The sequence below is a fragment of the Passer montanus genome, unplaced genomic scaffold, assembly GCF_014805655.1.
Source record: "Passer montanus isolate IOZ18808 unplaced genomic scaffold, ASM1480565v1 scaffold68, whole genome shotgun sequence".
In the NCBI taxonomy this organism is placed as follows: Eukaryota; Metazoa; Chordata; class Aves; order Passeriformes; family Passeridae; genus Passer; species Passer montanus.
In genome coordinates, this window is record NW_024371926.1 from 1,664,033 (window position 1) to 1,687,387 (window position 23,355).

At 46.6% G+C, this 23,355-nt stretch overlaps 1 protein-coding gene across 8 annotated transcripts in view; it reads left to right on the plus strand.

Moving 5' to 3' along the window:
• The window catches only part of EYA3 (EYA transcriptional coactivator and phosphatase 3), a 43,122-nt gene extending 20,357 nt beyond the window's left edge, over positions 1-22,765 (plus strand). For 7 of the 8 annotated variants that reach the window (XM_039729045.1, XM_039729044.1, XM_039729042.1 and 4 more), the window contains 14 exons: positions 98-164; positions 917-1,059; positions 5,225-5,362; positions 10,081-10,163; positions 11,532-11,715; positions 12,475-12,614; positions 13,668-13,751; positions 14,339-14,428; positions 14,844-14,902; positions 15,886-16,043; positions 17,558-17,672; positions 18,200-18,321; positions 18,561-18,661; positions 19,504-22,765. In XM_039729045.1, coding sequence (XP_039584979.1) covers positions 98-164; positions 917-1,059; positions 5,225-5,362; positions 10,081-10,163; positions 11,532-11,715; positions 12,475-12,614; positions 13,668-13,751; positions 14,339-14,428; positions 14,844-14,902; positions 15,886-16,043; positions 17,558-17,672; positions 18,200-18,321; positions 18,561-18,661; positions 19,504-19,584 — 1,565 coding nt within the window. In that variant the 3' untranslated portion in view covers positions 19,585-22,765. The remainder of the gene's footprint in view (positions 1-97; positions 165-916; positions 1,060-5,224; positions 5,363-10,080; positions 10,164-11,531; positions 11,716-12,474; positions 12,615-13,667; positions 13,752-14,338; positions 14,429-14,843; positions 14,903-15,885; positions 16,044-17,557; positions 17,673-18,199; positions 18,322-18,560; positions 18,662-19,503) is intronic. The other variant, XM_039729050.1, reaches the window with a different exon arrangement.
• Positions 22,766-23,355: the final 590 nt, after the last annotated feature.

Sequence of the window (23,355 nt, forward strand, 5' to 3'; positions counted from 1 at the left end):
GTGTGTTGACTAAAATGTACAATGAGTATTGATATTTGTCTTTATTTGTTGGGTTTTGAAAGCACCTCTCTAATTACAGAAACCATTTTTTTTTCAGTTATGACATGCACTGATTATATCCCAAGGTCATCAAATGATTATACCTCACAAATGTATTCTGCAAAGTAAGTCAAGAAATTGTTACTGAGTTCTGTAACTCTTACTTTTTTTGTATCTTTATGCATTTCTCTAGTGCAATAAATCCCACTATTGGCAGCAGATACTCACTGCTGAGGACACAACTTACAGAATTCACCCTTTAGCTTTAGTAACTGTTGTTTTATGTTTGAAAAGATAAATGAAGCCCTTCAAGTAATTAACATGATAGTCTTGGTGAATAATGCACATGATATTTGTCAAATAAACAAATTGAACATAAATAATTATAAAGGGAATATAAGATTTTCTCATCATTCACTGCGTTTAGGGATCTTTGTAGTTCTTCCTGTTGGAGCAGGATAGGTTTAACCCCTGCTGCTTGTTTTTGTGTAGTTTCTGTGTGTGTCCCACTGGTCCTTACAGGTACTGCTAGATTCCAGTACCTTCAGGGTCTGGTGTGGCGAGGCATGATTAGTGGGGCTGACAGCTCGTGCCTGTTGGAATGGGGAGTGTGTCCCCCCCAGTCCTGGATGGGCAGTGCTTCTCTGGCACTGTGGAGGAGGGAGTTTCCCTGCTGTCACCACAGGAAGCTGGCAGCATCTGTAAACTCAAGAGTCTGCCTTGGGAAGCACAAGGAGCTTATTGCACCAAGAGGACATGTCAGTCTGAGTAGTTTCTCCTTTCTGGAGCAATTTTTGAATGTGTCTTATGGTTTGAAGGCTGAAAGCTGCATAATGTAAACAGTTCTTTCTGACTTTTGTTCTCTCTTTTCACCAAGGCCATATGCACATATCCTTTCTGTACCAGTGTCAGAAACAATGAGCCCTTACCCTGCTCAGCCTCAGTACCAAGCACTGCAGCAGTCCCAGCCCTACACCATCTACCCCCAGACCACCCAGACCTACGGACTACCTCCTTTCGGTAAAAAGTGACTTCTCAAAGATTTCTCTGTGCCTGCAGTTACTGTTTTATGTCTCATTAAAAAGCCAGTGTTAAACGTAACCACTTATGCTGGAGAGAAGTTTGTAGGAGAGCACATGCATAGCTTAAATTGTAGATGGGCATTGATCTCTTGATGGGGCTTCCACTTAAAAAATAAGAGTTTTTACAAAGCTGTTACTTTGGATCTCCCCATGAAGTGTGCCATATGGTTCTTGGTTTGGGATCATAATTATCTTTGGTTGTGGTATAGCTGTGTTTGTGCAGTTTCCTTCTTAGTGAAATGACACAACACCCCATACTACAACTTCTCCTTTCTCCTTTCCTTGTTGTTGTCCACGATTAAGACATTTTTATTTCATCTTTCACCAAATGAGAGCTCGTGCTAAAATGTCTCCAAGTTTACTAGGCAGATAATTTGCTTAATTTGCTCTAATAACTGAGCCCTTTTGATAGCTATTCCAGTCTCTGCAAATGCAGCTCCCAAAAATGGAAGGGAGCAGAGGCTGTTTTATCCCTCAGCAGGGAACACTGATGAGAGGGGAGAGCATCCCACCACCATGCAGGGAACCTGGGGGAGCACCCTGGCTGCCTGTGGAAGTGGTGGAGTCACCACCCCTTGCAGAGGACATGGTTTGGTGGTGGACATGGTGGTGCTGGATTCATGGTTGGAGTTGATGATCCTAAAGGTCTTTTCCAACTTTTACCATTCTGTGATTCTAAATATATGTCTCAGGGGCTTGTGGTTGTACTGCACAGTGATATGCACTGGGCCTCTTGCAGATTTATCTGCAATGCTAAAATCTCAGTACCTTGATGTGTGTAAGGATGAATTTTTCTCTAGTTAAAGAATTAGGTGCCTTTGAATAAAAACAGCTACATTTCTGGCTTTTGTTAGCTGCTGACAGAGCATGGCCTTTTGTAAAGGTTACAAAACAATTGATTTGTCATTATATATTTGAAAGATGGTGTAGGAAAGATAATAAATCCAGACTTGGCTTTGTTAAACATAAGTTAAATTACTAATACTGTAATTACTGATGGTTGCTGGAACATACTCCTCCTCACTGGGTGCCTGCACTTTGGCTTCAGTGCCTTGTTGTCTGTTTTTTGCTGTTTCTGAACAGTGGCTGATGGTTTCCTTTGCTTCATTTATTTGGTGTTTTTTGCTAGTGTGTTGTGCATGGTGCACTGAGGCTGCTTCATGTGCTGTTGTGTGTCACATGTTGGTATTTTTAAAGCCAAATATTTGTAATTGTGTGGAGTGCTCCAGTGAAGTTGTTTAAAAAAGTGGTTTAGACTTCTCTAATTCTAGAAGGAGGGAGGGAAGGTGTAGGGGTTTTTTTTTAGTGTATTGTGTGTGTGATGTTTTGTTGGTTGAATGAGTGGTGGCTATATTTGGGGGGAGTGTTCATTTTTTTAAAAGCAAAGGGTCTGGAGTGCAGGGGTACTGAGCTGCTTCAATATTATATTCTGAATGTGACATTAGAAATTCTTCTGAAGACCTGGAAGGAGATCTGCATTTTCTATTCATTTCAAAGGAGCTTTCATCTTTAAAATATCCAAAATGTCATCAGTTACTGAAATGTCTGATGTTAATTTTGAGGTATGTTGTTAAACACCTGAATTTTTAGTGTGAAATCAAGTGTTGGGAAGATGTTAAAAGTCATTATTTCCAGTAATTAAAATCACAGTGGAGTGGTACCTGCTGAGTTATGCTGAGAGGATGGACTTTGCATGGTTTGATGGAGAGGTAGAAGGTAGAGGATTGAACATGCACACTGCTGAGGGAATTCTGGAAATTGTTTCTGCTCACAAAACCTCCAGTGAGCAGGTGAGGGCCAACAGCTTGGTGACATGTTTTACCAGCACCAGAGGGCTTGTTACAGAGGTTGGTGTGTCTTTCTACCTTGCATTTGTTTCTATGCCAGAAAGAAGGCACCATGAGTTCTCTAACTGGAACAAACCAGCATGAAATTCAAGCAAGCTGACAAACACCAGCGTAGTCTGGAGGTGGCTGAAGTCAGGATGCTCCTTTTAGAGAAGGGGTTGACCTGTGCTGTTGCTGATTTGTCACCTCTCTTGGTGTTCACTGCATTGTTCTACATGGGATGCCCTTGTGGTCTGGAGAGATTTTATTAAATTAAAGGAAGAGTAATGGCATCCAGGCTGCATTTGTGTAGCTGTAAGCTGGTGTTAGAAGCACCATGGATGTGATGGCTTACATTAACTCAAGAAAAACCTACAGGTGCTGGGGTGTCCTGTGTGGGGCCTTTCCATGTCTGTGGATGTGTGCTGGGACATTCTGTGACATGCAGTGCTGCCATTGGACAGGGAAGAATCTCGTTCCCCCTCTCACAGTTTCTCCTCCATCATCCTTGAGGCTGTGGTGTGAGGCTGGCTTATGATGCTTCCTGCAGAATGAGAGGGGAAGGACGTTTGCCACCAGTCCAGGAGTGTGCCTGGGTATAGAAAGCATATAGGACATGTGTGTAACAGCAAGACAGTCATGGAAGGCAGGGGCTGAAAGATGCCTTAGCACAGGACCTGAATCAGCTCCTGCACTGCCACCACCTCTGTGTGTCTGACCTGCTGCCACTGGCCCTGTGCTCATTGTCCCCCAGCGTCCAGGGTGGGTTTCTGTTTCACTGTCAGGTTGTTTGGCACTTCTGCACGTCGTGTGACCATCACATTGTGCTGCTGACTGCTCCTTGTCCCTCTCTTGTGCCCTAAGGAGCTTCTGGTTACTGTCCTGTGTGAAAACTGCTCACCCTTTCGGAGATGGTGGCACTCCCTTTCCAGGCTAAACAAACACAGCTACTCCCACGCCCCTTGGAGGATCTTCTTCCCATATGTTTTGTTCTGGAGTTTCTGCAGTGTATCTACAGTCTTTCTTAAGTCAGCCTTTCCTTTTTGTTTTGGTTCTGGAGGTTTGAAACTTTAACAGAGACACAACGTGAGAGTCAAAGAGTCCAACTCTGGGGTGACTGTGCAGAGAGGAGTGATTTAAGTTGACTTTCAGGTGTCAGTTTGAGATCAGATACATAAATAAATTAAAGGGCCATTGCAGAATTTAATTCTGACAAGGCTGCAGCATGGAGCGACCTCCTGGAGCTGCTGCTCATGTCCAGCTTGATGGAGTCTCCCATGTCTTTTAGGTAAGAAACCTGGAGCTCACAGCCCATGGCTCAATCCTGCTGGAGGAGCTGAAGGGCTGCAGGTGGCTTCTGCAGCCTTGGTACTGTTTTCAGGGTGTTTAAAAAGGAGGGTGGTCTTTCTGATGGCCCTGAACTCTGTCTAGCTCCAAATGTCCTTTGTCCTCTGCTTTGCACACTCCTGCTTGTTTGTAAGTAGATCCTCTCAAAATATTTCTGCTTCCTAACCAGGGAGAACTACCTTTGACTTTGGCTGTAGATTTGGGGACACTCAAATGAAAGCCTGAAGAGCAAGGCCTGAGCTGAGCTGCCTCAGTTGGGCACTGTTGGCACCCATCAGTGCAGAGCCCTCACCTGAACACAGCACCTGAGCTCAGCCACATGCTGAGTGTGCCCTGTACACAAAATTACAGTCACTGTGCTCTCTGTGCTGTGCCCAGGATTATTACAAAAGCATTCCAAAACAACAGGAAGTCTGGAAGAAAGGTTCAGATTATTTTTTTTTAGCTCTATATTTGTTGCTGTCAGTCTAGGAAAATTACTGACTTGTAGCTTGGTTTGAAATATTCATCCCAAAGCTCAGTGAAGTAGTGGAGGTGTTGAGCTTGGCCTTCACAGATCCCAGCTTTGGCCTCACTGTGTGACAGCTGATGTCACTTGCAGTGCTGTGCAGCTCAGCCCAAAATCACAGCCATTGGCAGGTCCTTTATCTGCATGGGCAGTGAATCTTAGAGACACCAACAGATTTTAGTTAAAAGCTTTGCAAGTTAGTCTTCTTGGTGCTTTTAATTTTCTCTTTTTCAGCCATTTTGTCACCAGCTCTAATCCCTGCACAGCCTGACAGTCAGCGCTTACTGTTGCCAAAATTAAACATTTTCCATGTGTCATTTGTTACTTGCTTTTGTGATGAGCAAAAATCTTAATCTGAGGTAGGAGCATGCTGTTTGGTCCCAGCATATTTGTTTGTAACTGGTCCAATTTATCTGATTCAGGTGCACTGTGGCCAGGTATGAAACCTGAAAGTGGTTTAATTCAGACTCCATCTACAAGTCAGCACAGTGTTCTTACCTGCACTACAGGGTTAACCACAAGCCAGCCCAGCCCAGCACATTATTCTTATTCCATTGAAGGTAACTTGGCATGGTTTTTATCTGCATCTCTCTCCACCTAACTGAGTCCAGATACCAAACTAGAGAGGCTTGCACGCTTGTCCTTGGTTTGTGCATGCTTCTTCATGCTTTGCCTCTTTTCTCTTTGTGCCTGTGTGTCTGTGGGTTTGTGTTTGCCTCACACCTGTGTGTGCACCAGGCTGGCTCGTTGGTGCCATGCTGCTGGGCTGAGCAGGGTGAGGAGCAAATGGGAAGGGGAAAGAGACTCCATGTTGTGTTCCTGCATGCTTTTTTGGGAATGCTCTTGCATTTCTCTTTGTTTGTGGTCTTTAGTTTGATGTCAGGAAGTATGCTGACTGCAGTGAGATTTTTAAACATTTGTTTTTGATTCTTTCTGGAGGTAGATGGCTCTTGAATATCACAGACACCAGGTTGGTAGATCTGCTAGGAAGTGAATTTCTCAGTATAGAACTACCACTCAAATATTATAATTGCTGGAAGTGCCACATCGAAGAAGGCAGGTGCTGAATTTCACCAGCTTCCACAGCAGTTTTTAGGAGTGAATATGCCAGACAGCTGAATAATGGAATATTTTTGCTTATGGCACATATGTGCAAATTGATACCTCTTCCGTAGGCTGGAATTTGCCATTTAAGTTTTGGTGACAAATGGTGAAAGTTTGTCTCTTTCTCTGGAAATTTTGTAAAGCATTTCAGGAATTTGTAATCTATGTCTTGTGGAATATTTTCACAAAATAAATCAGGGTCTTGAGGAAATTTTTAGTTCAGCTTCCTGTTCAAAGAGTAGTTGATACAGAGTTCAGAACCAGCTTGCTCAGAGCTTTATCTAGCTACATCTCCAAAACCTCCAAGGATGGAAATTTTGCCAGTTCCAGCACCTGACTGTCATTATGATGAAATGTTGTTTTCTTTTGTTGACTCAGAGCTTTCCCTCTTCCATGTTCTGGCCATTTCTCTCCTCCTGCTGCTGCACACCTGCAAAAAGAGCTTGTGTCTGTCCTCTCCCTAATGTCCATGCAGGAACCTGCAGGCTGCAGCAAGTCCCTAAAGCCACCTCCTCTCCTGGCTGGACAGTCCCTCTGCCCTGAAATGCCCCTGGCAGGACACATTCTCCAGATCCTGACTGGTTTGGTGTCTCTTTAGCAGACCCACATCCCTGACTGGTTTGGTGTCTCTGTAGCAGACCCACTGAATTTTATCAACATGTTTCTTGTGCTGGGGTGACCAAACTGAATGCCACAACGAGATGTGGTCTCATGAGAGCCAAGAAAAGGAGGATTATTCTTAAAATTAGCAGTGAGTGGGTTTTAGCATGTCTCTCACAGAGGAAAGTCATGTGGTATGCTGTGGTACTTGCTCAGCTTGCATTATTGAGACAGTCAGTGGCCCAGTGTAGTATTTATCCTTAATTCAATTTTACATGCAAAACTGCATTCATATTGTTAACTGCAATGAACTGATCATTTTTTTTGTGAGTGCACACGGGCTCCAGAAGCAGCAGGATCAGAGTTTTATTCATTGATTGTGGGAAAACAACTTTCTGCATCTTGGCACTGAGCAAACCACTCCTGGAATTAAATTAGTTAAATAAAAGGAAAGCAATACTGGAAATGCTCCCTTCTTGCAGCATAACCCTCCTTGCCACAGTCCCAGCAGCAGAAGGACTTCCTGTGTCCCAGCACCAGCTGGAATTGCCAAGGGTCAGGAATGCCAGATTGCCCAGTGATGTCCCATGGGGGCAGGTGGATCCCTGGGGGTGCTGAGGTGACAGATCCATGCCAGGCCTTGCTCTGTAGAGTTATAAAATCACAGACTTGGTTGGGCTGGAAGGGACCTTAAAGATTATCCCACTCCAACCCCTCTGCCATGGGCAGGGACAGCTTCCACTATCCCAGGGTGCTGCAAGCCCTGTTCAGCCTGGCCTTGGACACTTCCAGGGATCCAGGGGCAGCCACAGCTTCTCTGGGCATCCTCACAGCCAAGAATTCCTTCTCAATGTCCCATCTCACCCTTCCCTCTGGCAGTGGGAAGCCATTCCCCCTTATCCTGCCACTCCATCCCTTGTCCAAAGTCCTTCTCCAGCTCTCTCTGATCTCCTCTGGATGCTGGAAGGGGCTCTAAGGTCTCCCTGGAGTCTTCTCTTCTGCAAACTGCTCAACCCCAGCTTTGTCAGGGTTTCACACAGGAGAAGAATTTTAATCTGTGCTGCTGGGAGAATGTGTGATGTGAGAAATTTCCCTGCAGGCTGCTCTCTGAAAGTATACAAGTCACCCCAAAGTGTGCAAAAGTCACTCCAATTGTGCAAATGCTGTTGCTTTTTGCAAAAACTCTTTGCAGACTCGCAAAAAGGAAAAATCCTTTTTCAGATTTGCTATATTTCCTTCTCAAGCAGCCCACCAAGGGTTCAGGTCAGTAGAGGGACTGGTGCCAGGGAGGTGTTGGAAGGATGGACAGAGTTGTTTCAGTGGTAATCCCTGGAATATCTGTCTTTTCTCTCCACTCAAATCAACAGGGTGAAACACAGCTGTACAATGGTGCTGAGCCACTGGAGGGGAATTTCAGTGCATGGTTCTGGCTTTGGCTCTTTGAAAATGATTGAAGCAAAGTAGATTTGGATTAATAAAATAGAGGAGGCAGGGATGTAATGTCTGAGGTCTGAAATGGGGGATAAAGAAAGGAGAAAAGAGTCATGGCATCTTTAATGCAGTACTTGTGTTTGCTGGTCTTTAAACCTCAGCCCTTGAGGTCGTGTTTGGCAAATCCTTGGCAAATATTTTTGCATGGTTCTGGCCCATGCACAGGTAAAAGGAAGTGGCCCACAGTGCAGAAAGAATTGGTTCATCTGTGTGGTGGGAACTGTTTGAAAAAAAATCTGGTATGTAGCAATGTTTAGATACAGGATTATTAAAAAGACCTGTTGGAGGGAGACCAGAGTTAAGATAAACAATGAAGTTTGTGTGAGGGAATGCCAAATCTTTTTTCTCATTTCTTAACTTCTGTAATCAATCTCAGTGGTGAAGCAGCCTCTGCAGAGCGTTACAGATAAGAATCACTTTCTGTTTCCTCTCCACAACAGTCCTGAGAGCAGTGGTGTAAGTGTTTCCCAGAGAGTTGCTCTGCCCTGGCTGCCTGGCAGGTTTGTTCAGTTAGCAAGGGTCTTTTCTGGAGAGCTGAGCTTCATAGGGACCTCCTCTTAGGGTGATAAGAACCTTGATAGTTTCCATAATTGGAAGGAGCTTTATTTGGAAACTTCCCCTGTTTTTGAGCAGTTGTTTATGAGGTGTGTCTGTGACAGGTTCCTTGGCTCACACAGCTGGGCTTCAAGGACCTGTGGAGCTGCTGTAGGTCCTTGAGTGTCTTCACTGCCATTATTGCTGTTCAGTGCAGCCCTTTTGCCTTTTTCTAAATGTTTCTGGGGCTAATTACTCCCCTTTGTTTCTGCTTCCACAGAGATGTCACCCTTCATATTTCTCATCTCCTGTAAATCCTGTGTATTTCTACACATTTAGATCTTTTAAGATCTGTTTCTTTTGTTTTCTTAACTTTTTTGAGGTGTATTTTGGATCCATTTCTCTCCAGGAGGCACCAGGTAGTATTGGTGCTTGCCATAGCACAGCATACACTCATTAAGAGTTCATGGTGGCTGTTTTCCTGGGGGAGCAGGACTGAAGCCTTCCGAAGCTTGAGTTCTTGGGGTGAATTTTGTGTGGTGGTGTTTGCAGAAAATAAGGTTTTTTCTCAGTGATGGTAAGGTAGGGAATACTGTGAATTTCTGCAAGTCTATATAAGCATCTAAAAGTGAATTTTTGGTTTTATTGTGCAGAGGAAAGTGGTTTAGAAAAGAAAATAGTTCTTGGTGGTATCTGGTTTTGTACATTCTGGTTTTTTTCCTGCTGATTTAATTATTTGTTATTATCCTTGTGAGTCCCAAAACCTCATGTTGAGGAATGTTTAATGGAGTGGTCCTGTGTCTGCAATCCCCCAAAAACTGCTAAATCAGTGGTGTTCCCAAGTGCTGCTCTAGCAGCCACTTCTGTGTTTTGGGAGAACTGAATGCAGTGACACAAAGCTTAGGAAACATCTTCAAGTTGGTGCCAACAACTACACATCCTTAAGAATTCATTCTGTACCTGTTGACAGATTATTTCAGAAAGTCACATCCAAAAAGCTGTTCTAGACACAGGAATGTTGGGAGAGATGCTCACCTTCTCCAACAGGAAACACTCTGTTTCTACTATTTGGAACTTCTTAATGTTTCCTTAAATTTTAAATCTAATTAGACTAAAAATGCTAAGTTTGATGCAGATTTTTTTAACAGAACTGATTTAAACACATTATGTTCTTTTTCTTGATTTATTCTGATTCATTTTCATCTGCTACTGATTGATCATCAGAATGGGACTGTTGTCCTATCAAAACATGTAGTAAAGATGTAAAACCTTTTTAATTCTACACCAATTGCTTAGCAACCATAGAGGGAGAAGGTCTCTGAACCATTGGGAAGGACTGTTTTTAAAGATGTACTAGCTCTTCTTTCCTGTAAACCCATCTGAAATATGACTGGTGTCAAAATACACCCAGTCCTTTTTTGGGTGTTGATAGCAGAGTGCTGCTGGAAGCACAAGTGCTTGCACATTTGCCTAGTAAGTATTTATTTCACACCTTCTCATTTCTTATGCTTTTCTAGAATATTTAATGCAGTAATTCTCAATTTTACAGCATCAACCACCAATGCCAGTCCAGTCTCTACATCCTCAACTGTTGTCAATATTTCCACATCAGCAGTAGCCAGCATCTCACAGGTAAAACTTCCTTGGTAAATTTATGTGCACCATCTCCTCTGCTTTTGTTTAACACGTTGCTCAAAACTAACATGGCAATGTCACTTCAAATGGAGCACAGTGGTACTGGGGCTGTGGGGCTCAGTGTGTAACTCAAATCACCAAATCACTCCTGCTGTCTCTTTGACCATGATGCTTCTGCCTTTGGTTTTGCAACACACTCACTTCATCTGTTTAAAGTTGTTGCCTCATCTGCAAATTGTGAGGTGAGTCTTAAAACTGAGATCTCTGCAAGAGAGATGGTGGGGAAGAAACAATTCAGCTATTTTGAGGCCTAAACCTGCAGGGAGGATTAGAGTTGGATGTTTTTTGGATGCCTTTGTTCTCCCTCAGCAAGAATGGGAAATGAGGTTGTACACAAACAAAACCCCAACCCAATAAAGTGGAGTGTGCATTCTGATGGTAGACTAGAACAAAGTGAGACAGCCCTGCAAGCTAGCAAAGACCATTTCCCCCTGCCTTTTCTCCTCTGTGGGTGGTTAACTGCCATTCTGAGTACTTGGTTATACAAAGGAAGCCTTCAGTGTCCAGCTTTTCAGAAAGAGAATACAGGAAGTGTGGAAAATGCAGGGGATGCACAAAAATCCTTCTATATTTATGCTGTTGCTTTTTAAACATAAACTTGTTTGGAACTGTAAGGGGAAAGAAAGATTTTCTTTCAGTATTTCAGACCAAGGTACCTGGTTCACAAAGCCAGGCTGCTCTTCAGGGGAATCAGGAGAGCACTGTGTACCAGAAGAGTGTGATGTGGTTGTTTTGTTTTGTTTTTTTACTGTCAGTAGCAGAAGTTAAAATCCTCAAGCACAGCTCCAGGTGCTGAGCAATCTCCTAAATGAACTAAGTAGTTTTCATAAATGGATACCTTCCAGCATGCAGAATTATTGCTTGATGAAGTCAGCACATGAGTAAGGGCCATTTATCCTGTAGCTGTGCCCTCAGAGAGGCCAAGGTCACTTTCTGTCACTGTCAAATGCAAGACAAAGCCACACATTCCAGAGCACAGAGTGCACTGATGTCTTGGCATCCACTCAACTCCCCTGTTACTGTCACTTCAGTCATTATGAATGGATTTGTGCAGACACTGGAAGCAGAGGAATGGCCCTGTGATCACTGGTCTCCTCTGCAGAACCTGCCTCTGCAGGGGCCACTGGGCAGCCAGAGCTCTCAGCCCTTTTTGGGGATGTCTTAATATGCAGAATGAAACAGCATAAAGTCAGACTGTGCTCTTGCTGGGATTTTTATTGGACAGGATATTCTAATACAAAAGTCAGAGATTCAGAGTGTTTTCTGAATGAGGTGTCCTACCATCACTAACTCTTTTCCCAACAGGAATATCCTACATACACCATCCTTGGCCAGAGCCAGTACCAGACCTGCTACCCCAGCTCAGGCTTTGGAGTGGTGCCACCAGCAGACAGCAGCACAGAAAGCTTGGCATTAGCCACCACCACGTACCCAGAGGAGAAACCAAATGCCCTGGTGCCAGCACGGGCAGTGCAGAGACCTTCCTCTGGTAAGGCTGGGTCTGTGAACTCCCTGTGCCAAACAGTGCAGGGGGCAGGTTGGGGAAACATCTCCAGAAGGTACCTGCAGCATCTTGGCATGCTGGGCCCAATGGGACACTTGAGTTCCTTGTCAGAACCTTCCTGAGGCCTTCCTGGTCTCACTGCTGTGCAGAGTATTGTGGTGGGCCAGCCAAACTTGTGTGCCAGAAGCCTTCTACTGCTGCCATTCCCCCTAGCACTACTCTGTGTGCCCCAGGGAGAGGGAGCTCTGAACACCTGGCTGCAGGAGAGAAGGGTGCAGGAGGTGATGTACTCCTTCTCTAAGAAGGGTGTTCTTAGCAGTAGCTGAACAGGCTCCATCCCATGTCCCTGTCAGTCATGGCCATGCTGCTTGGCCGAGGCTGTGTCTCCAGGGCCAGCATCATCACTGTTGCTCTTTTACATTCAACTGTCTGTTAAATAAAATAGACATAGTTGAGTATAGAGCAGTTCCAGGGTAGTGAAATGACTGCTCTGCTCTGGCTTTGCTCTGCAGGCAGTAGCTCTTGCAATAGCTCAGTTCTGGGGGACTGAATTGAGGAAACAGCTGTTTTGAAATGATGGGACAAAGAAATCATGGTTTATGTCCTAATCAGGGTTCAACTATTACTGCATCCACATAGTAAAGTTGCATCTTAGCTTTTGCTGAGGTGGTTTGTGGCCAGTGCTCTATTGGTGTTTGTTTTGAGACACAAGGGGATGAGAGCTGTGTGATTTCTTTCTTCCAGGAGATGCATCCACAAGTCCTTTGCTACCAAGAGCAACAGCAAGTAAAGAGTTAGATGAGCAAGCAAGGAAAAACATCCCTGGAAAGAACAGAGGGAAGAGGAAAGCAGATACCTCCTCCTCACAGGACAGTGAACTGGAGGTAAATAGTCCCCAGCACTGGGGCTGTGGCTTTGTCTGCCTGAGCCACAAGAGCCTCCAGGGCTGAAGATGCTGTACCTAGACAGTGAGATCCTGTACCCAGTGATCTGTCCCAGCACTACCACATCCACCCAGGGAAGGAGGTTGTCTGTCTCCACTTGGAATCTCCCATGCTGCAAATTTCCCCCTTTTCTTTCACAGCAATTTGCCCTCTGCCACTACTGAAAAGAAATTGTCTGTCTCCTTTGGAGTTCCCTTTTAATTGGTTGTGGTCTCCTGTTGGATGTCCCTGAGTCTCCTCTTTGCTGAGATAAGCCATCCCAGTTTCCTTAGCCTCTCCTGTGGGCTGCTGACCATCTCAAAGGCATTTTGCTGGCAACTCTCATTTCCTCACAGATCCCTGGGACCAGGGATACAGTCTGGGATAACCTTCCCAGTGGCAAACAGGTTGAGACATCACCTCCTTTCTAGTACACATGGCACACTCCAGCAGGAAAGTCACCTGCTCCACAGGGAGAGAGTGCTGCTGGCTTGTACTGGTGTCCAGTTTGCCCTCCAGCTCCTTCAGCCTGGACTAGTGTGAGGGGTTTTTCCACCCCACATGTTGGCCCAGCTCTCAGTGTCAAAGTCCTTCTGTACCAAAACTCTGCCATTCCTCATGGCAGCCCATTGCCTTATTTATAACAAAGGTTTCTCTGACAAACACCAGGGGCATGCACCTGGTGCTCTCCAGATCACAGGAAGCACACTTCACCTCAGCAGGACTCTAAAATCTATTAGCACTCTAAGCTTTACTTTCATAGCTATAAAAGCAAGAGAAGCTTTTGAAATAGTTTGACCAAACAGCCATAGCCTGAATGTGTGCTTCTGTGGCAGTGAATAAACTCCACTGCAATGAACTGAAGAGTTGAATGTGTTCAGCCTGTAAGATGACACCTGTTGTTCATACCTGTTAAAGCATACTGCAGCTAACCACAAAATTAAAACTTGTTCCTTTATTGCAGTTCAGTGCCTGGAATGTCTCAGCTCTTACCTGTTCTTGTTCTCTCTGCAGCGGGTGTTTCTCTGGGACCTGGATGAGACCATCATCATCTTCCATTCTCTTCTCACAGGGTCTTATGCTCAAAAATATGGCAAGGTAATACTGTCTTTTCCATGGAAGAAAACCTATTTCTGTCATGCAGAATTAAATGTTAGTCTTTGGAGAAGGAATAGTTTAGGTTTTGGGTTTTTTTTAAACTCTCTATGGTGGTACTTTTAAGTTGTTGTCAGTTTGGGGCAGGGAAAGAACTAAATTTGGCTTTATACAGAGCTAGGACATGGACATCACCAACATGTCCCTTCTTACAGTGCAAGTCTGTCAGACTGGTTTCATCCTCAGTGGGAATAAATGAGGTCCTTGCACATAGGGGAAAGAAGTGTTTTTTCTCTGCCAAAAACATTGTAGATTTTTGAATGTTTTGTGTGTGCTGACTGTGAAAATGTGTCAGTCTCTCCTGTGGGGCACGGAAGTATTTGGGGTTTTTTTTGGTTTTTTTTTTTTTTTAATTCAGTTGTTTAAAATACTAGGGAAATTGTAGTTCACACCATTGAATGTAGCTGGAATTATGCCAGGTTTGATATACAGTGGAAAACTCTGTGCAATTTAACTGATGAGAAATTTATGACAATTCCCTTCTGCCTGTATCCACAGTGCATTTACATTTTAATTTTGTGTTTTTCCAGGATCCAACTCTAGTGATTGGCTCAGGTCTGTCCATGGAGGAGATGATTTTTGAAGTTGCTGATACTCACTTGTTTTTCAATGACTTGGAGGTACATGGCAAATGTGTTTGAAAGGCAGAACTCCACATTACCATGTCAGAATTACACCTCACTCTGTAATGTGAGGGCTCTGTGCTTCAGAGCCTCTTACTGCTTGTTGTAAGCACAGCCAAATCAGGGGGGCACTCTTAACTGAGACAGGCATTCTGCAGCCTTCAGTGCCACAAGCTCTCTCAGTTTCTGCTGGGTTTTTGCTTGAACCTGTACAAATAAAAAGAGTGATGTTTGATCCATCCTGTATTTGCATTTCTGGACTGCTGAGCACTTGGCAGTGTGGCATAGCTTGTTGCTGTTGGGAAGTGTGAAGGGGTTGGTTTCTGTCACAGTTTCTTTAATGTGCAGATGTCAGCGTGTTTCTGGATTACCACAACATGACTTTATTTTGGGATGTTTTTGTCTTTAACAGGAGTGTGACCAGGTACACATAGAAGATGTGGCATCTGATGACAATGGCCAGGATCTAAGGTTGTACTGATGAATGTGGGAAATGTATTGCTGATGTAATCAGGTTTTGTGAAGACTTCAAATGCAGATGGGGTTAAGGGATGGAGCTCAGCATTGTGCCAGGGATGAAACCTGGCAAAGTGTTTGCCGAGGGGGATTTCTTTGAAGACCTAAAAAGCATTAAGAGTTTTGAAATGATAGTGTGAATTACATTGTCCACTGTTGAATGCTGCCTCTGTGCTCAGTGACAAGTGAGGAATGGAGAGCCAGCACTTCAGATCTCATGATGACAGCATTAGATTAGTAACTTGATCTAATGGTTACTCTAATTAGATTAGTGGAAAAAGTCCCTACCTGTGGCAGGGGTTTAGAATTAGATGATCCTGAAGGTCCTATCCCCACCTAAACCATCCTGTGATTCCATGATATTGATCTTTGAAAGTCCCACTGTGGTTTGCATCCCTCTGACAGCTTATGGTGCTCACTGTCAAACAGGGGGTGGCAGGTTTTTTACTGAGCTGAACTGGCTCATGAAAAATTCTGAGAAAGATCTGTCAGGGAGAAAGAAATACAGGGAAAGTGGTGAAGCAGGACTTGCTTTCTGCAGTTATAAACTGGTGAAGCAGCTCCTGTGCTTGTGGAGCTGCAGTTGTGATGGGAAGGCATGGATGCTGTTTGGAAGATGATGTGCTGGGGTTTATTGCTGCAGGATAAGGAAGGGGTCAGTGGGGAGAATGCTCCCTATGGCAGAGGAGTGAGCAGCCAAAGAGCAAAGGAAGCTTTGTAGTGGAGGGGGTGAAAGGACTTGTACCAGTGCAGCAGTTCAGAGGCAGCAGCAGCTGCAGCTGGGTGTCTGCATTCCCTCAGGAGCCAGGCTCTGCTCTGCAGGTGCCAAGGTGCTTGTGCAGCTCCTCTCCAGGTGTTCTCCAGCTGCTGCCTCACCAGAAATGCCGCAGCGGTTCTGCTGCTGTGGCACACCTAACACATCTGCTTTCCTGGAACAGCAACTACAACTTCTCCACGGATGGGTTCAGTGGCTCGGGAGGCAATGCCAACCACAGCTCCTCGGTGGGTGTGCAGGGCGTGGACTGGATGAGGAAACTGGCCTTCCGCTACCGCAGGGTGCGCGAGATCTACAACAAATACAAAACGAACGTTGGAGGTGAGTGGTCACCTGCACCGAGGGCTGGGCACTGATCAGAGCTTGTGGGGCCAGACTCCATCCTTCCTCAGGGCTTTGGCTTTCCTGATGTGTGGATGTGACAAGTAAAGCATTCTCTCTAGTAGTAACTGGGATCAAGTTTCCATGAGGGTACATCTTCCAAAACTGAGCAGTGTGCCAGTGCAGGCTGTGATTTATTGTGGCCATAAGGATGGGCACTCAGTCCTAGAGGCAAAGGTTTTGGTGCAGATATTATCCCTTTGCTAATTGGGTATGAAAGGCTGCCTGGCACTCTGCTCAGCAGTGGTCTGAATGACTCCTCTGCCCTGCTGCTCAGGTCTCATTCCTGTCTCCACAAAGTCTGCCTTTGCTCATGCCATTGTCAGGAAATACAGTGGTCACCCCTGGGCTGTCAGGCCCACAGCTTGATATGGACTTCTCTTCTCTCTCTCCACAAAGTCACTTAAAGCCTTTTAGTTTTGCTTCCCTTTCAACTCCAAAGCAGTCATAATCATGCAAACCATAGTGAGCAAATGGAGATGAATTTTCTGTTTAGTCTGAATCTTGGCATTGCCACCCCTGCAATAGGAACGTTACTGGGGCAGCTCACCTGGTAGGGTGGCTTGGCCTGGTTGGTTGTGTGCTTGGGTACCCTTTGCCTACACAAAAACCTTGATAAATGGGTTTTTTGGGACATATTTTCTAAAATCCAGCTGTTCAAAGCTACAGCTTTCAGCCTTAAAAATCTGCCAGTATAGGTCTGAAGTTCAGTGTGCTGCAGTTACCTGATTTCTTGTAGGGGGGATCAGACCATGATTTTGTATTTGCTTGTGGGAAACCTGGATGCAGAGTTTTTCAGGACCTGTGGAAAGCCACATGATGAAGCAGCTGTCAGTGCAGCCTGCTGTGGGTCCCTCTGTGGCCTGTGTAGCAGAAGGCTGGAGTGAGGGGGCTCAAACATCAGGGATGGAGATTGGAGAGATGTGCAGGCTCCATGTGCTCCTTTCTTACTGTGTTTACTGTCGGGAGCAGAAATGGGCTCCACTTCTGTATGCTTTTAATTCAAAACTGGAGGCTTGAAGAAAATGGTATCTAAAAGCAATTAAAAGAAGGGGGGGGTAGTAAAAAAAATGTAAAAGGGCTTAAAGTGGAAAGGGTCCTTGGAAAGCAGAAAGTCAGAGAGGGAGACTGTAGGAGTTCCTTCCCCTGCTCTGTGGCCTTGGACCGCTGCTACTGCAAGTGCTTTGTATGAGAGAAGTGCCTTTGCCTGCATCCTGAGAAATGCTTTGAAATAATCACAGCTAAGAGTCTGCCCAGTTCCCATGGTCAGAGTCCTGGATAGATGTCTGGGCTCGTCATGTCACTGGGAGCTGGTTTCTTTCCTTGCTTTGACACAGACAGTCCAGCTTCCAGAGGCCTTCAGTTGTGTTATTTATTGCAGAGCAGGCAGCTGGTGCACTGGGGGACAGCCCTCCCATGTCAGGCTTGGCAAACCCATGTTCCTCACCTTGCAGGCCTGCTCAGCCCACAGAAGAGGGAAGCTCTGCAGCGCCTGAGGACTGACATAGAAGTGCTGACAGATTCCTGGCTGGAAACTGCATTAAAATCCCTGCTGCTCATCCAGTCCAGGTATGGAACCTGGAAGTGCATGTGAGGCTTTCTCAGCCCTTTGTGGCCCTGAGGTGCAGCACTGTGCTGGGCACTGCCCCTGTCACACTGCTGCAGTGACTGAGGCCAAGAACTCCACCCTGTGTTTCTCTGCTGCAACACCTGTAGTTAGCAAGGTCCCCATGCTCATGGTTTTTCTCTTAGGGAATTCTGCCAGAAGCAAACAAACAAAAATTGTCCTAAAACCTTGTCCTAAACGCCTCCTGAAAGCAGGACAGCAAAGCACATGGCACCTGAAGCTGATCAGACTGCCCAGAGCAGTCCTGGCACCACTGCCTGTAGATATGCTGTTAGAAATGTTCCGTTGATTTTTCTGACAGGGAATTCTGCCAGAAGCAAACAAACAAAAATTGCAAAACCTTGTCCTAAAATGCCTCTTGAAAGCAGGACAGCAAAGCACATGGCACCTGAAGCTGATCAGACTGCCCAGAGCAGTCCTGGCACCACTGCCTGTAGATATGCTGTTAGAAATGTTTTTCTTCTTTCAGAAAAAACTGTGAGAACATCCTGATCACAACCACCCAACTGATGCCAGCTCTTGCCAAAGTTCTTCTGTATGGATTGGGCGAGGTGTTTCCCATTGAAAATATTTATAGTGCTACAAAAATAGGTAAGGCATTGTGCCAAGCCTCTGGCATTGTGCCATCTGCTGAGGATTAGCTGGGGTCTTTCCATGGGGCAGTGCCATTTCTGCAGCTGAGCTGTGATCCACCTGGTGAAGGCTTCTGGCCTCAGGAGCTGAGCTGGGTGCTCCCCCTGCCCAGTAAGACAAGGAGTGTTTCTTTACTGGGAGGAAGGGACCTGTTGAGGCTCTGTTTCTCTCTGCCTGAGGGGGATTGTCTCTGGCAGGTAAAGAGAGCTGCTTCGAGAGGATCGTGTCACGCTTTGGGAAGAAGGTGACGTATGTGGTGATCGGAGACGGGCGCGACGAGGAGGTGGCAGCCAAGCAGGTGGGTCTGAGTGCAGAGGGGCAATGCAGAGGGAAGTGCTGGCAGGCTTTCCCTACAAGGGCTTTCCTTCCAGGGCTGAGCTCTTCAGGCCAGGGCAGCCAGGAGCAGAGTTTGCCTTTCATGCAAGAGATCTTCCACTGTGTTAAGATGGGTGGTTTTCTGCTCCTGGGTGTTTAAAGTTTCTCTTTTACCATTGTTCAAGATTGCATATAACACTGTTCCTGTCATTAGTGTCTTAGTATAGCCTGTTGGGTGTAGCATGTTGAAAGGTTTGACTCATAATCTTGGAAGTCCCTTCCACCCTTGTTGATTCTGTGGTTCTGATGCTGATCATAGCCTGTGACTATCAGGATATTGCAGTTTCTCAGGGGTATGGAGGAGTCAGGGCTCAGGAACAGCAGCAGATCAATACAGCACCTGTCATTAGGCTGAATTACAAACAAGGAGCAAAGAGATTGATTGATTTGGACAGGCCTGGATGGGTTGTTCAGTTGTGCTAATTAGTAGTAGAGTGCAAAGATGACTGTCAGGACTTTGACTCTGCAGGCGTCACACGTTCTGGCATGTGCCAGAGCTGTCAGCCCTGGACAGGCATTCCTGGGTGCAGCAGCAGCTCACAGCCAAGGTTTCCATCGTGAGCAGCTGACAGTCAGTGCTGGAGCCTGTCACACACAGCTGTGCACATAAGATGGGCTCCAGATACAGATGTGCACGTGGCTGAGCTCTGTCCTGAGAGTGGTGTGCTCAGAACCACCACACTGCACAGCCCTGCAGCTCCACCCAGCCTGCTTCCAGCTCAGCTCAAATCCCTGCATAAACCTGACTGTCCTCTCCCTTCACAGCACAACATGCCATTCTGGAGGATCACAAATCATGCTGACCTCGTGTCCCTTCACCAAGCCCTTGAGTTGGACTTCCTGTAAGACATTGGAGCAAAGACGCGACTGCAGCTCCCGCCAGCCCTCCCCATTCCTGGGGGGACAGAAATCTCACATGTTTGGGGACTCACTTTCAGCTTGATGAAGAAAACATGCCTAAAGCAAACTGTACAATGGAATATGACAGCAGGTCGTTCCTCGGGAGCACGGGCCCTGCCAAGTCCAGAGGTGTCCTGTGAAGAAGCCCTGGACTCAGCAGAGCTAGAGCTTGTCTGCAGAAGGGACTTACAGAGCCAGCTGAATGCCTCTGGCCTCCAGAGGGAGGGGCCATAAAACAGCAGATTTATGTGTAAGAGCCTTCTTCTTTCTATTCAGCTTAGTTGTAGAACCCAAGTAAACACAAAAATTTATTTTTATAGGAAAACGCTGATGGCAGAGCTTAAACCTCCCTTGTTTTGCAAAGCCGAAGAGCTGTGGGTTTTTTTCATAGGAAATATTAATGAAAATGTCAAAAATACCTCTATTGCTGTAAAATGTGTCCTCTCTCCTTTCCTGGATGTTCAAAACAGTTAATTTATTACAGTGTCCTTATGTTATTTCCTCAGTGTGGGATTACTGGAAAATATAAAGGTAAGGGAATGCTTCTGGAATATGTGGTTCTTTGTAGAGGCAAGTATTGGTGTTCTGAGTTGATCCCAGTGGCTTCTAGTCAATGTGTGCAGAAGCCCTTTTAGCCAGCAGGAGATCACTGGATTCCAGCCTTTGTCTGGACTGTAGATCCCACAGATTTTCCCTGCAAAGAAAATTGAAATTGCCTGTGAACATCAGGTACAGCAGACTGGTGCAGACTGCTCAGATGTGAACTGAGTCCTCACCTGGACTAGGAATAATCTAATTCCTAAATCCTCATGAATGTTGCAGAGAAGACTCTGGCTATGGTATAACCTTCACCTCTGTGTTCCTGACCCTATTTGTAAGTTCCTTTTAGTAGAATCAGATTCAATTTTCTTACATTCTTTGCATTAGCCTAACTACATAATGACAAACAAATGCCTTGTTAAGAGGGACTTAATTTTCTAAGACACTGTGACTTGGCAGCATGGAGCACTTGGGAGGGATGGTGATGCTGATTTTTCTGCAGCTGTCTGAGAACAGAGGCTGGAGTCAGTGACCTGCAGCTCCCCTGGCCAGGAACAGCCAGCAAGGGACTGGGGCTGGCACAGAGGCTGGTTTTGTGCCAACTCAGGCTGTGTTTGGTGTCTCCCCCATCCACCCTGATGGCACCAGATCAGCAGGTGCCCTGAGGACAGGTGTGTGCAGTGCCCCAGAACCTGCTGCTGCTGCTCCTGCAGGGCCAGACCTGTGGCTGCACCCAGACCCCTCCAGATCGTGGTCATCAGCCCCACATCAGCCACCAGGAGACTGGGCTGAAAGTCTGTCACTGCAGGGAGTGGCAGACTCACCATTTGCTGTGCCCGTACAGGCAGGGATATGTTTGCTGCATTCCTTTCATGGCTTTAATTACTGAGGGTTAATTTCCATCAGTGCTGGGCCAGCTTTGCACAGGCTCTGCTGTGCCCTGGGAGCATCTGTTCCTGGGCCAGCTCCAGTGACCACGGGGCAGAAGGTGCCTGGAGCCAGGGGTTTGGATACCCTGTACTCAGGCACTGGACCTGGGAGGTTTATTTCACACATGGTACCAGCTCCAGTTTCCCTTTGAGTTTGGTTGGTTTTGGGGTTTTTTTTAGATTAATTAAATTGGAATCAAAGGTGATTCTCTTTCTCCAGGGTGGTCACTGGAGTCAGGAGTGATCTGCTTTCCATTCAGCTCCTGGCCAGGTGTTAGCCTTGTGCTCTGATCCTGGGTGGATACTGGGTCTGTGTATGTCCCAGGAACATTTTGTCCATGTGGGGGCTGCTCATCCCGTGAGGAAAATGAGGAGTCTGCTGTGGGTGTCACTGGGCAGCTCAGCACAGGGAAAGGTGTTGGGCTGCCCTGGGGACAGACAGGCTGTGCTGGGAGTGCTCAGCAGTGGATCTGGAAAGGGAAGCAGGACCCAGGGCTGTTCTCTCTCTGCACCAGATGGAGAGCCAAGGTGTATTGCACCTGTTCTGAGGCAGCTGAGGCAGCTCCAGCTCCCTTACTGCTGGGTCCATAGAGTCCAGTTCCTCTGGGGTCCCTGTGAAGAGCCAGAGCTGTGGTGAGGAGCAGCCTCACTGCTCCCAGGGCTGGAAATGTCACCAGAGGATCAGGACTCACTTGTAGTCACAGGAGAGTCTGTGCTGATGCTCAGCCCATCCAAAGGTCTCCTGTAAGCAGGCTGGGGAGCTGTCCCAGCCCGTGCAGCAGCCTGTTGGGAGCATTTCTTGTACTCCAGCTGGCTGAATTTGGGATTAAAACCTGTGCCTTAAGCTCCCACCAGCAGCACGGCCGAGCAGCCCTTGTGCTTTGCTGCCATCAGAAGCAGCTGAGCAGAGCCGTGCTGAGAGGGGCTGGGTTTGCCCAGGCACTGGCAGCAGGTGCTGGACCTGCAGGCCTGAGCTGCCAGGCAGCTAGCTGTGCTTTGTGTTTGTTTACTTCAAATGTTTTAAGGAAATTTTAAGATGTTGGTAAAATTTTAGCTGAGTGTGGAACTCGCAGCCACTGACATTTCATACTGGTATTTATATGATGTTTCCTTGAATGTATGTAAAGTACTTTTATAACAGGAGGTTGATGGTACATTTCTGTGTTTGTTAATAAAGGGGTGACCTGGCTATTTTATTTTTTCCTCTACTGGCTGAATTTAAGCCTTTTTCTGTCTCTTTTGAGGCAAGAACAGCATCTCTCTCCAAGCATTGATTTTCTCCTCTCTCTGTCACCAGTTCAGCTACAGTCAGGTCAGGGGTAATGGGAGAGCAAACCTGAACACCTGAAGGACAGTCAGCCTGCAGGCCCAGAGCACCTGAGCTCACCTGGGTGCTGCTGGCTTCCCCTTCAGCTTCAACACAGCCACAGAGGCTTTAAAAACCACCTGATCCACTAATACTTGTTGCCTCCAACAGCCCTGGGGGAGATGTCTGTGCTGGCACTGGTGGGAAGCAGTAGGACCCTGGAGCCCACAGGACCTTTTTTGCTCTGCTATGAGGGGTGAGCTCAGGTGCTGTGGGGCCTTTGCCTGTTCATGGTCTGTAATGGGAACTGTCCTGTGAACTGGAAAAAATAATAAAGTCTTTATTTTCTATAGTCAGTGCCTCAGCCTGTTCTCTGCCCCCAAGACAGCCCGAGCCAGGCCTGGCAGCACCAGCAGCATCAGGGTGCCACAGGTCACAGTGCAGCCACCAGAGCCCCCTGCTGCTGGGGGGCAGTGGGCCAGGGACCTGCTCCTGGGCCCTGCTGAGGTTTCCAGGGCAGGCACATGGTGCTTCCTGCACAAAACGTTCCCTTCCCATTTTCTTTTGCACAAGGCACCACCCCTCTCCCACACTGTGCTGCTGGCCATGGGCAGGGCTGAGCTGCTTACAGGAGCAGCTGTGAAACAGCATTGCAGCTGCTCCTCCAGCTGCATTCCAGATGCCTTCCCTGGTTTGGCAGTTTCCTCCTGGGATGGGCTGCTGGGAGGGATGTGATGGAGATGGGGGGAAGGAGGCAAAGGTCAGTGCTGTGGGCAGCCGGGATGTGCCACAGCTGCCAGCTGGGCAGCAGCAAAGGGCACGGGCTGGGTTTGGGCACTGAGCTGGGGAGTGGTGGGTGTCTGTGCCCAGCAGCTGGCACACACTGGCCACACCAACAGCCACCAATGGCTGAGAAATGTGGCCAGCTCCAGCCTGCCCATG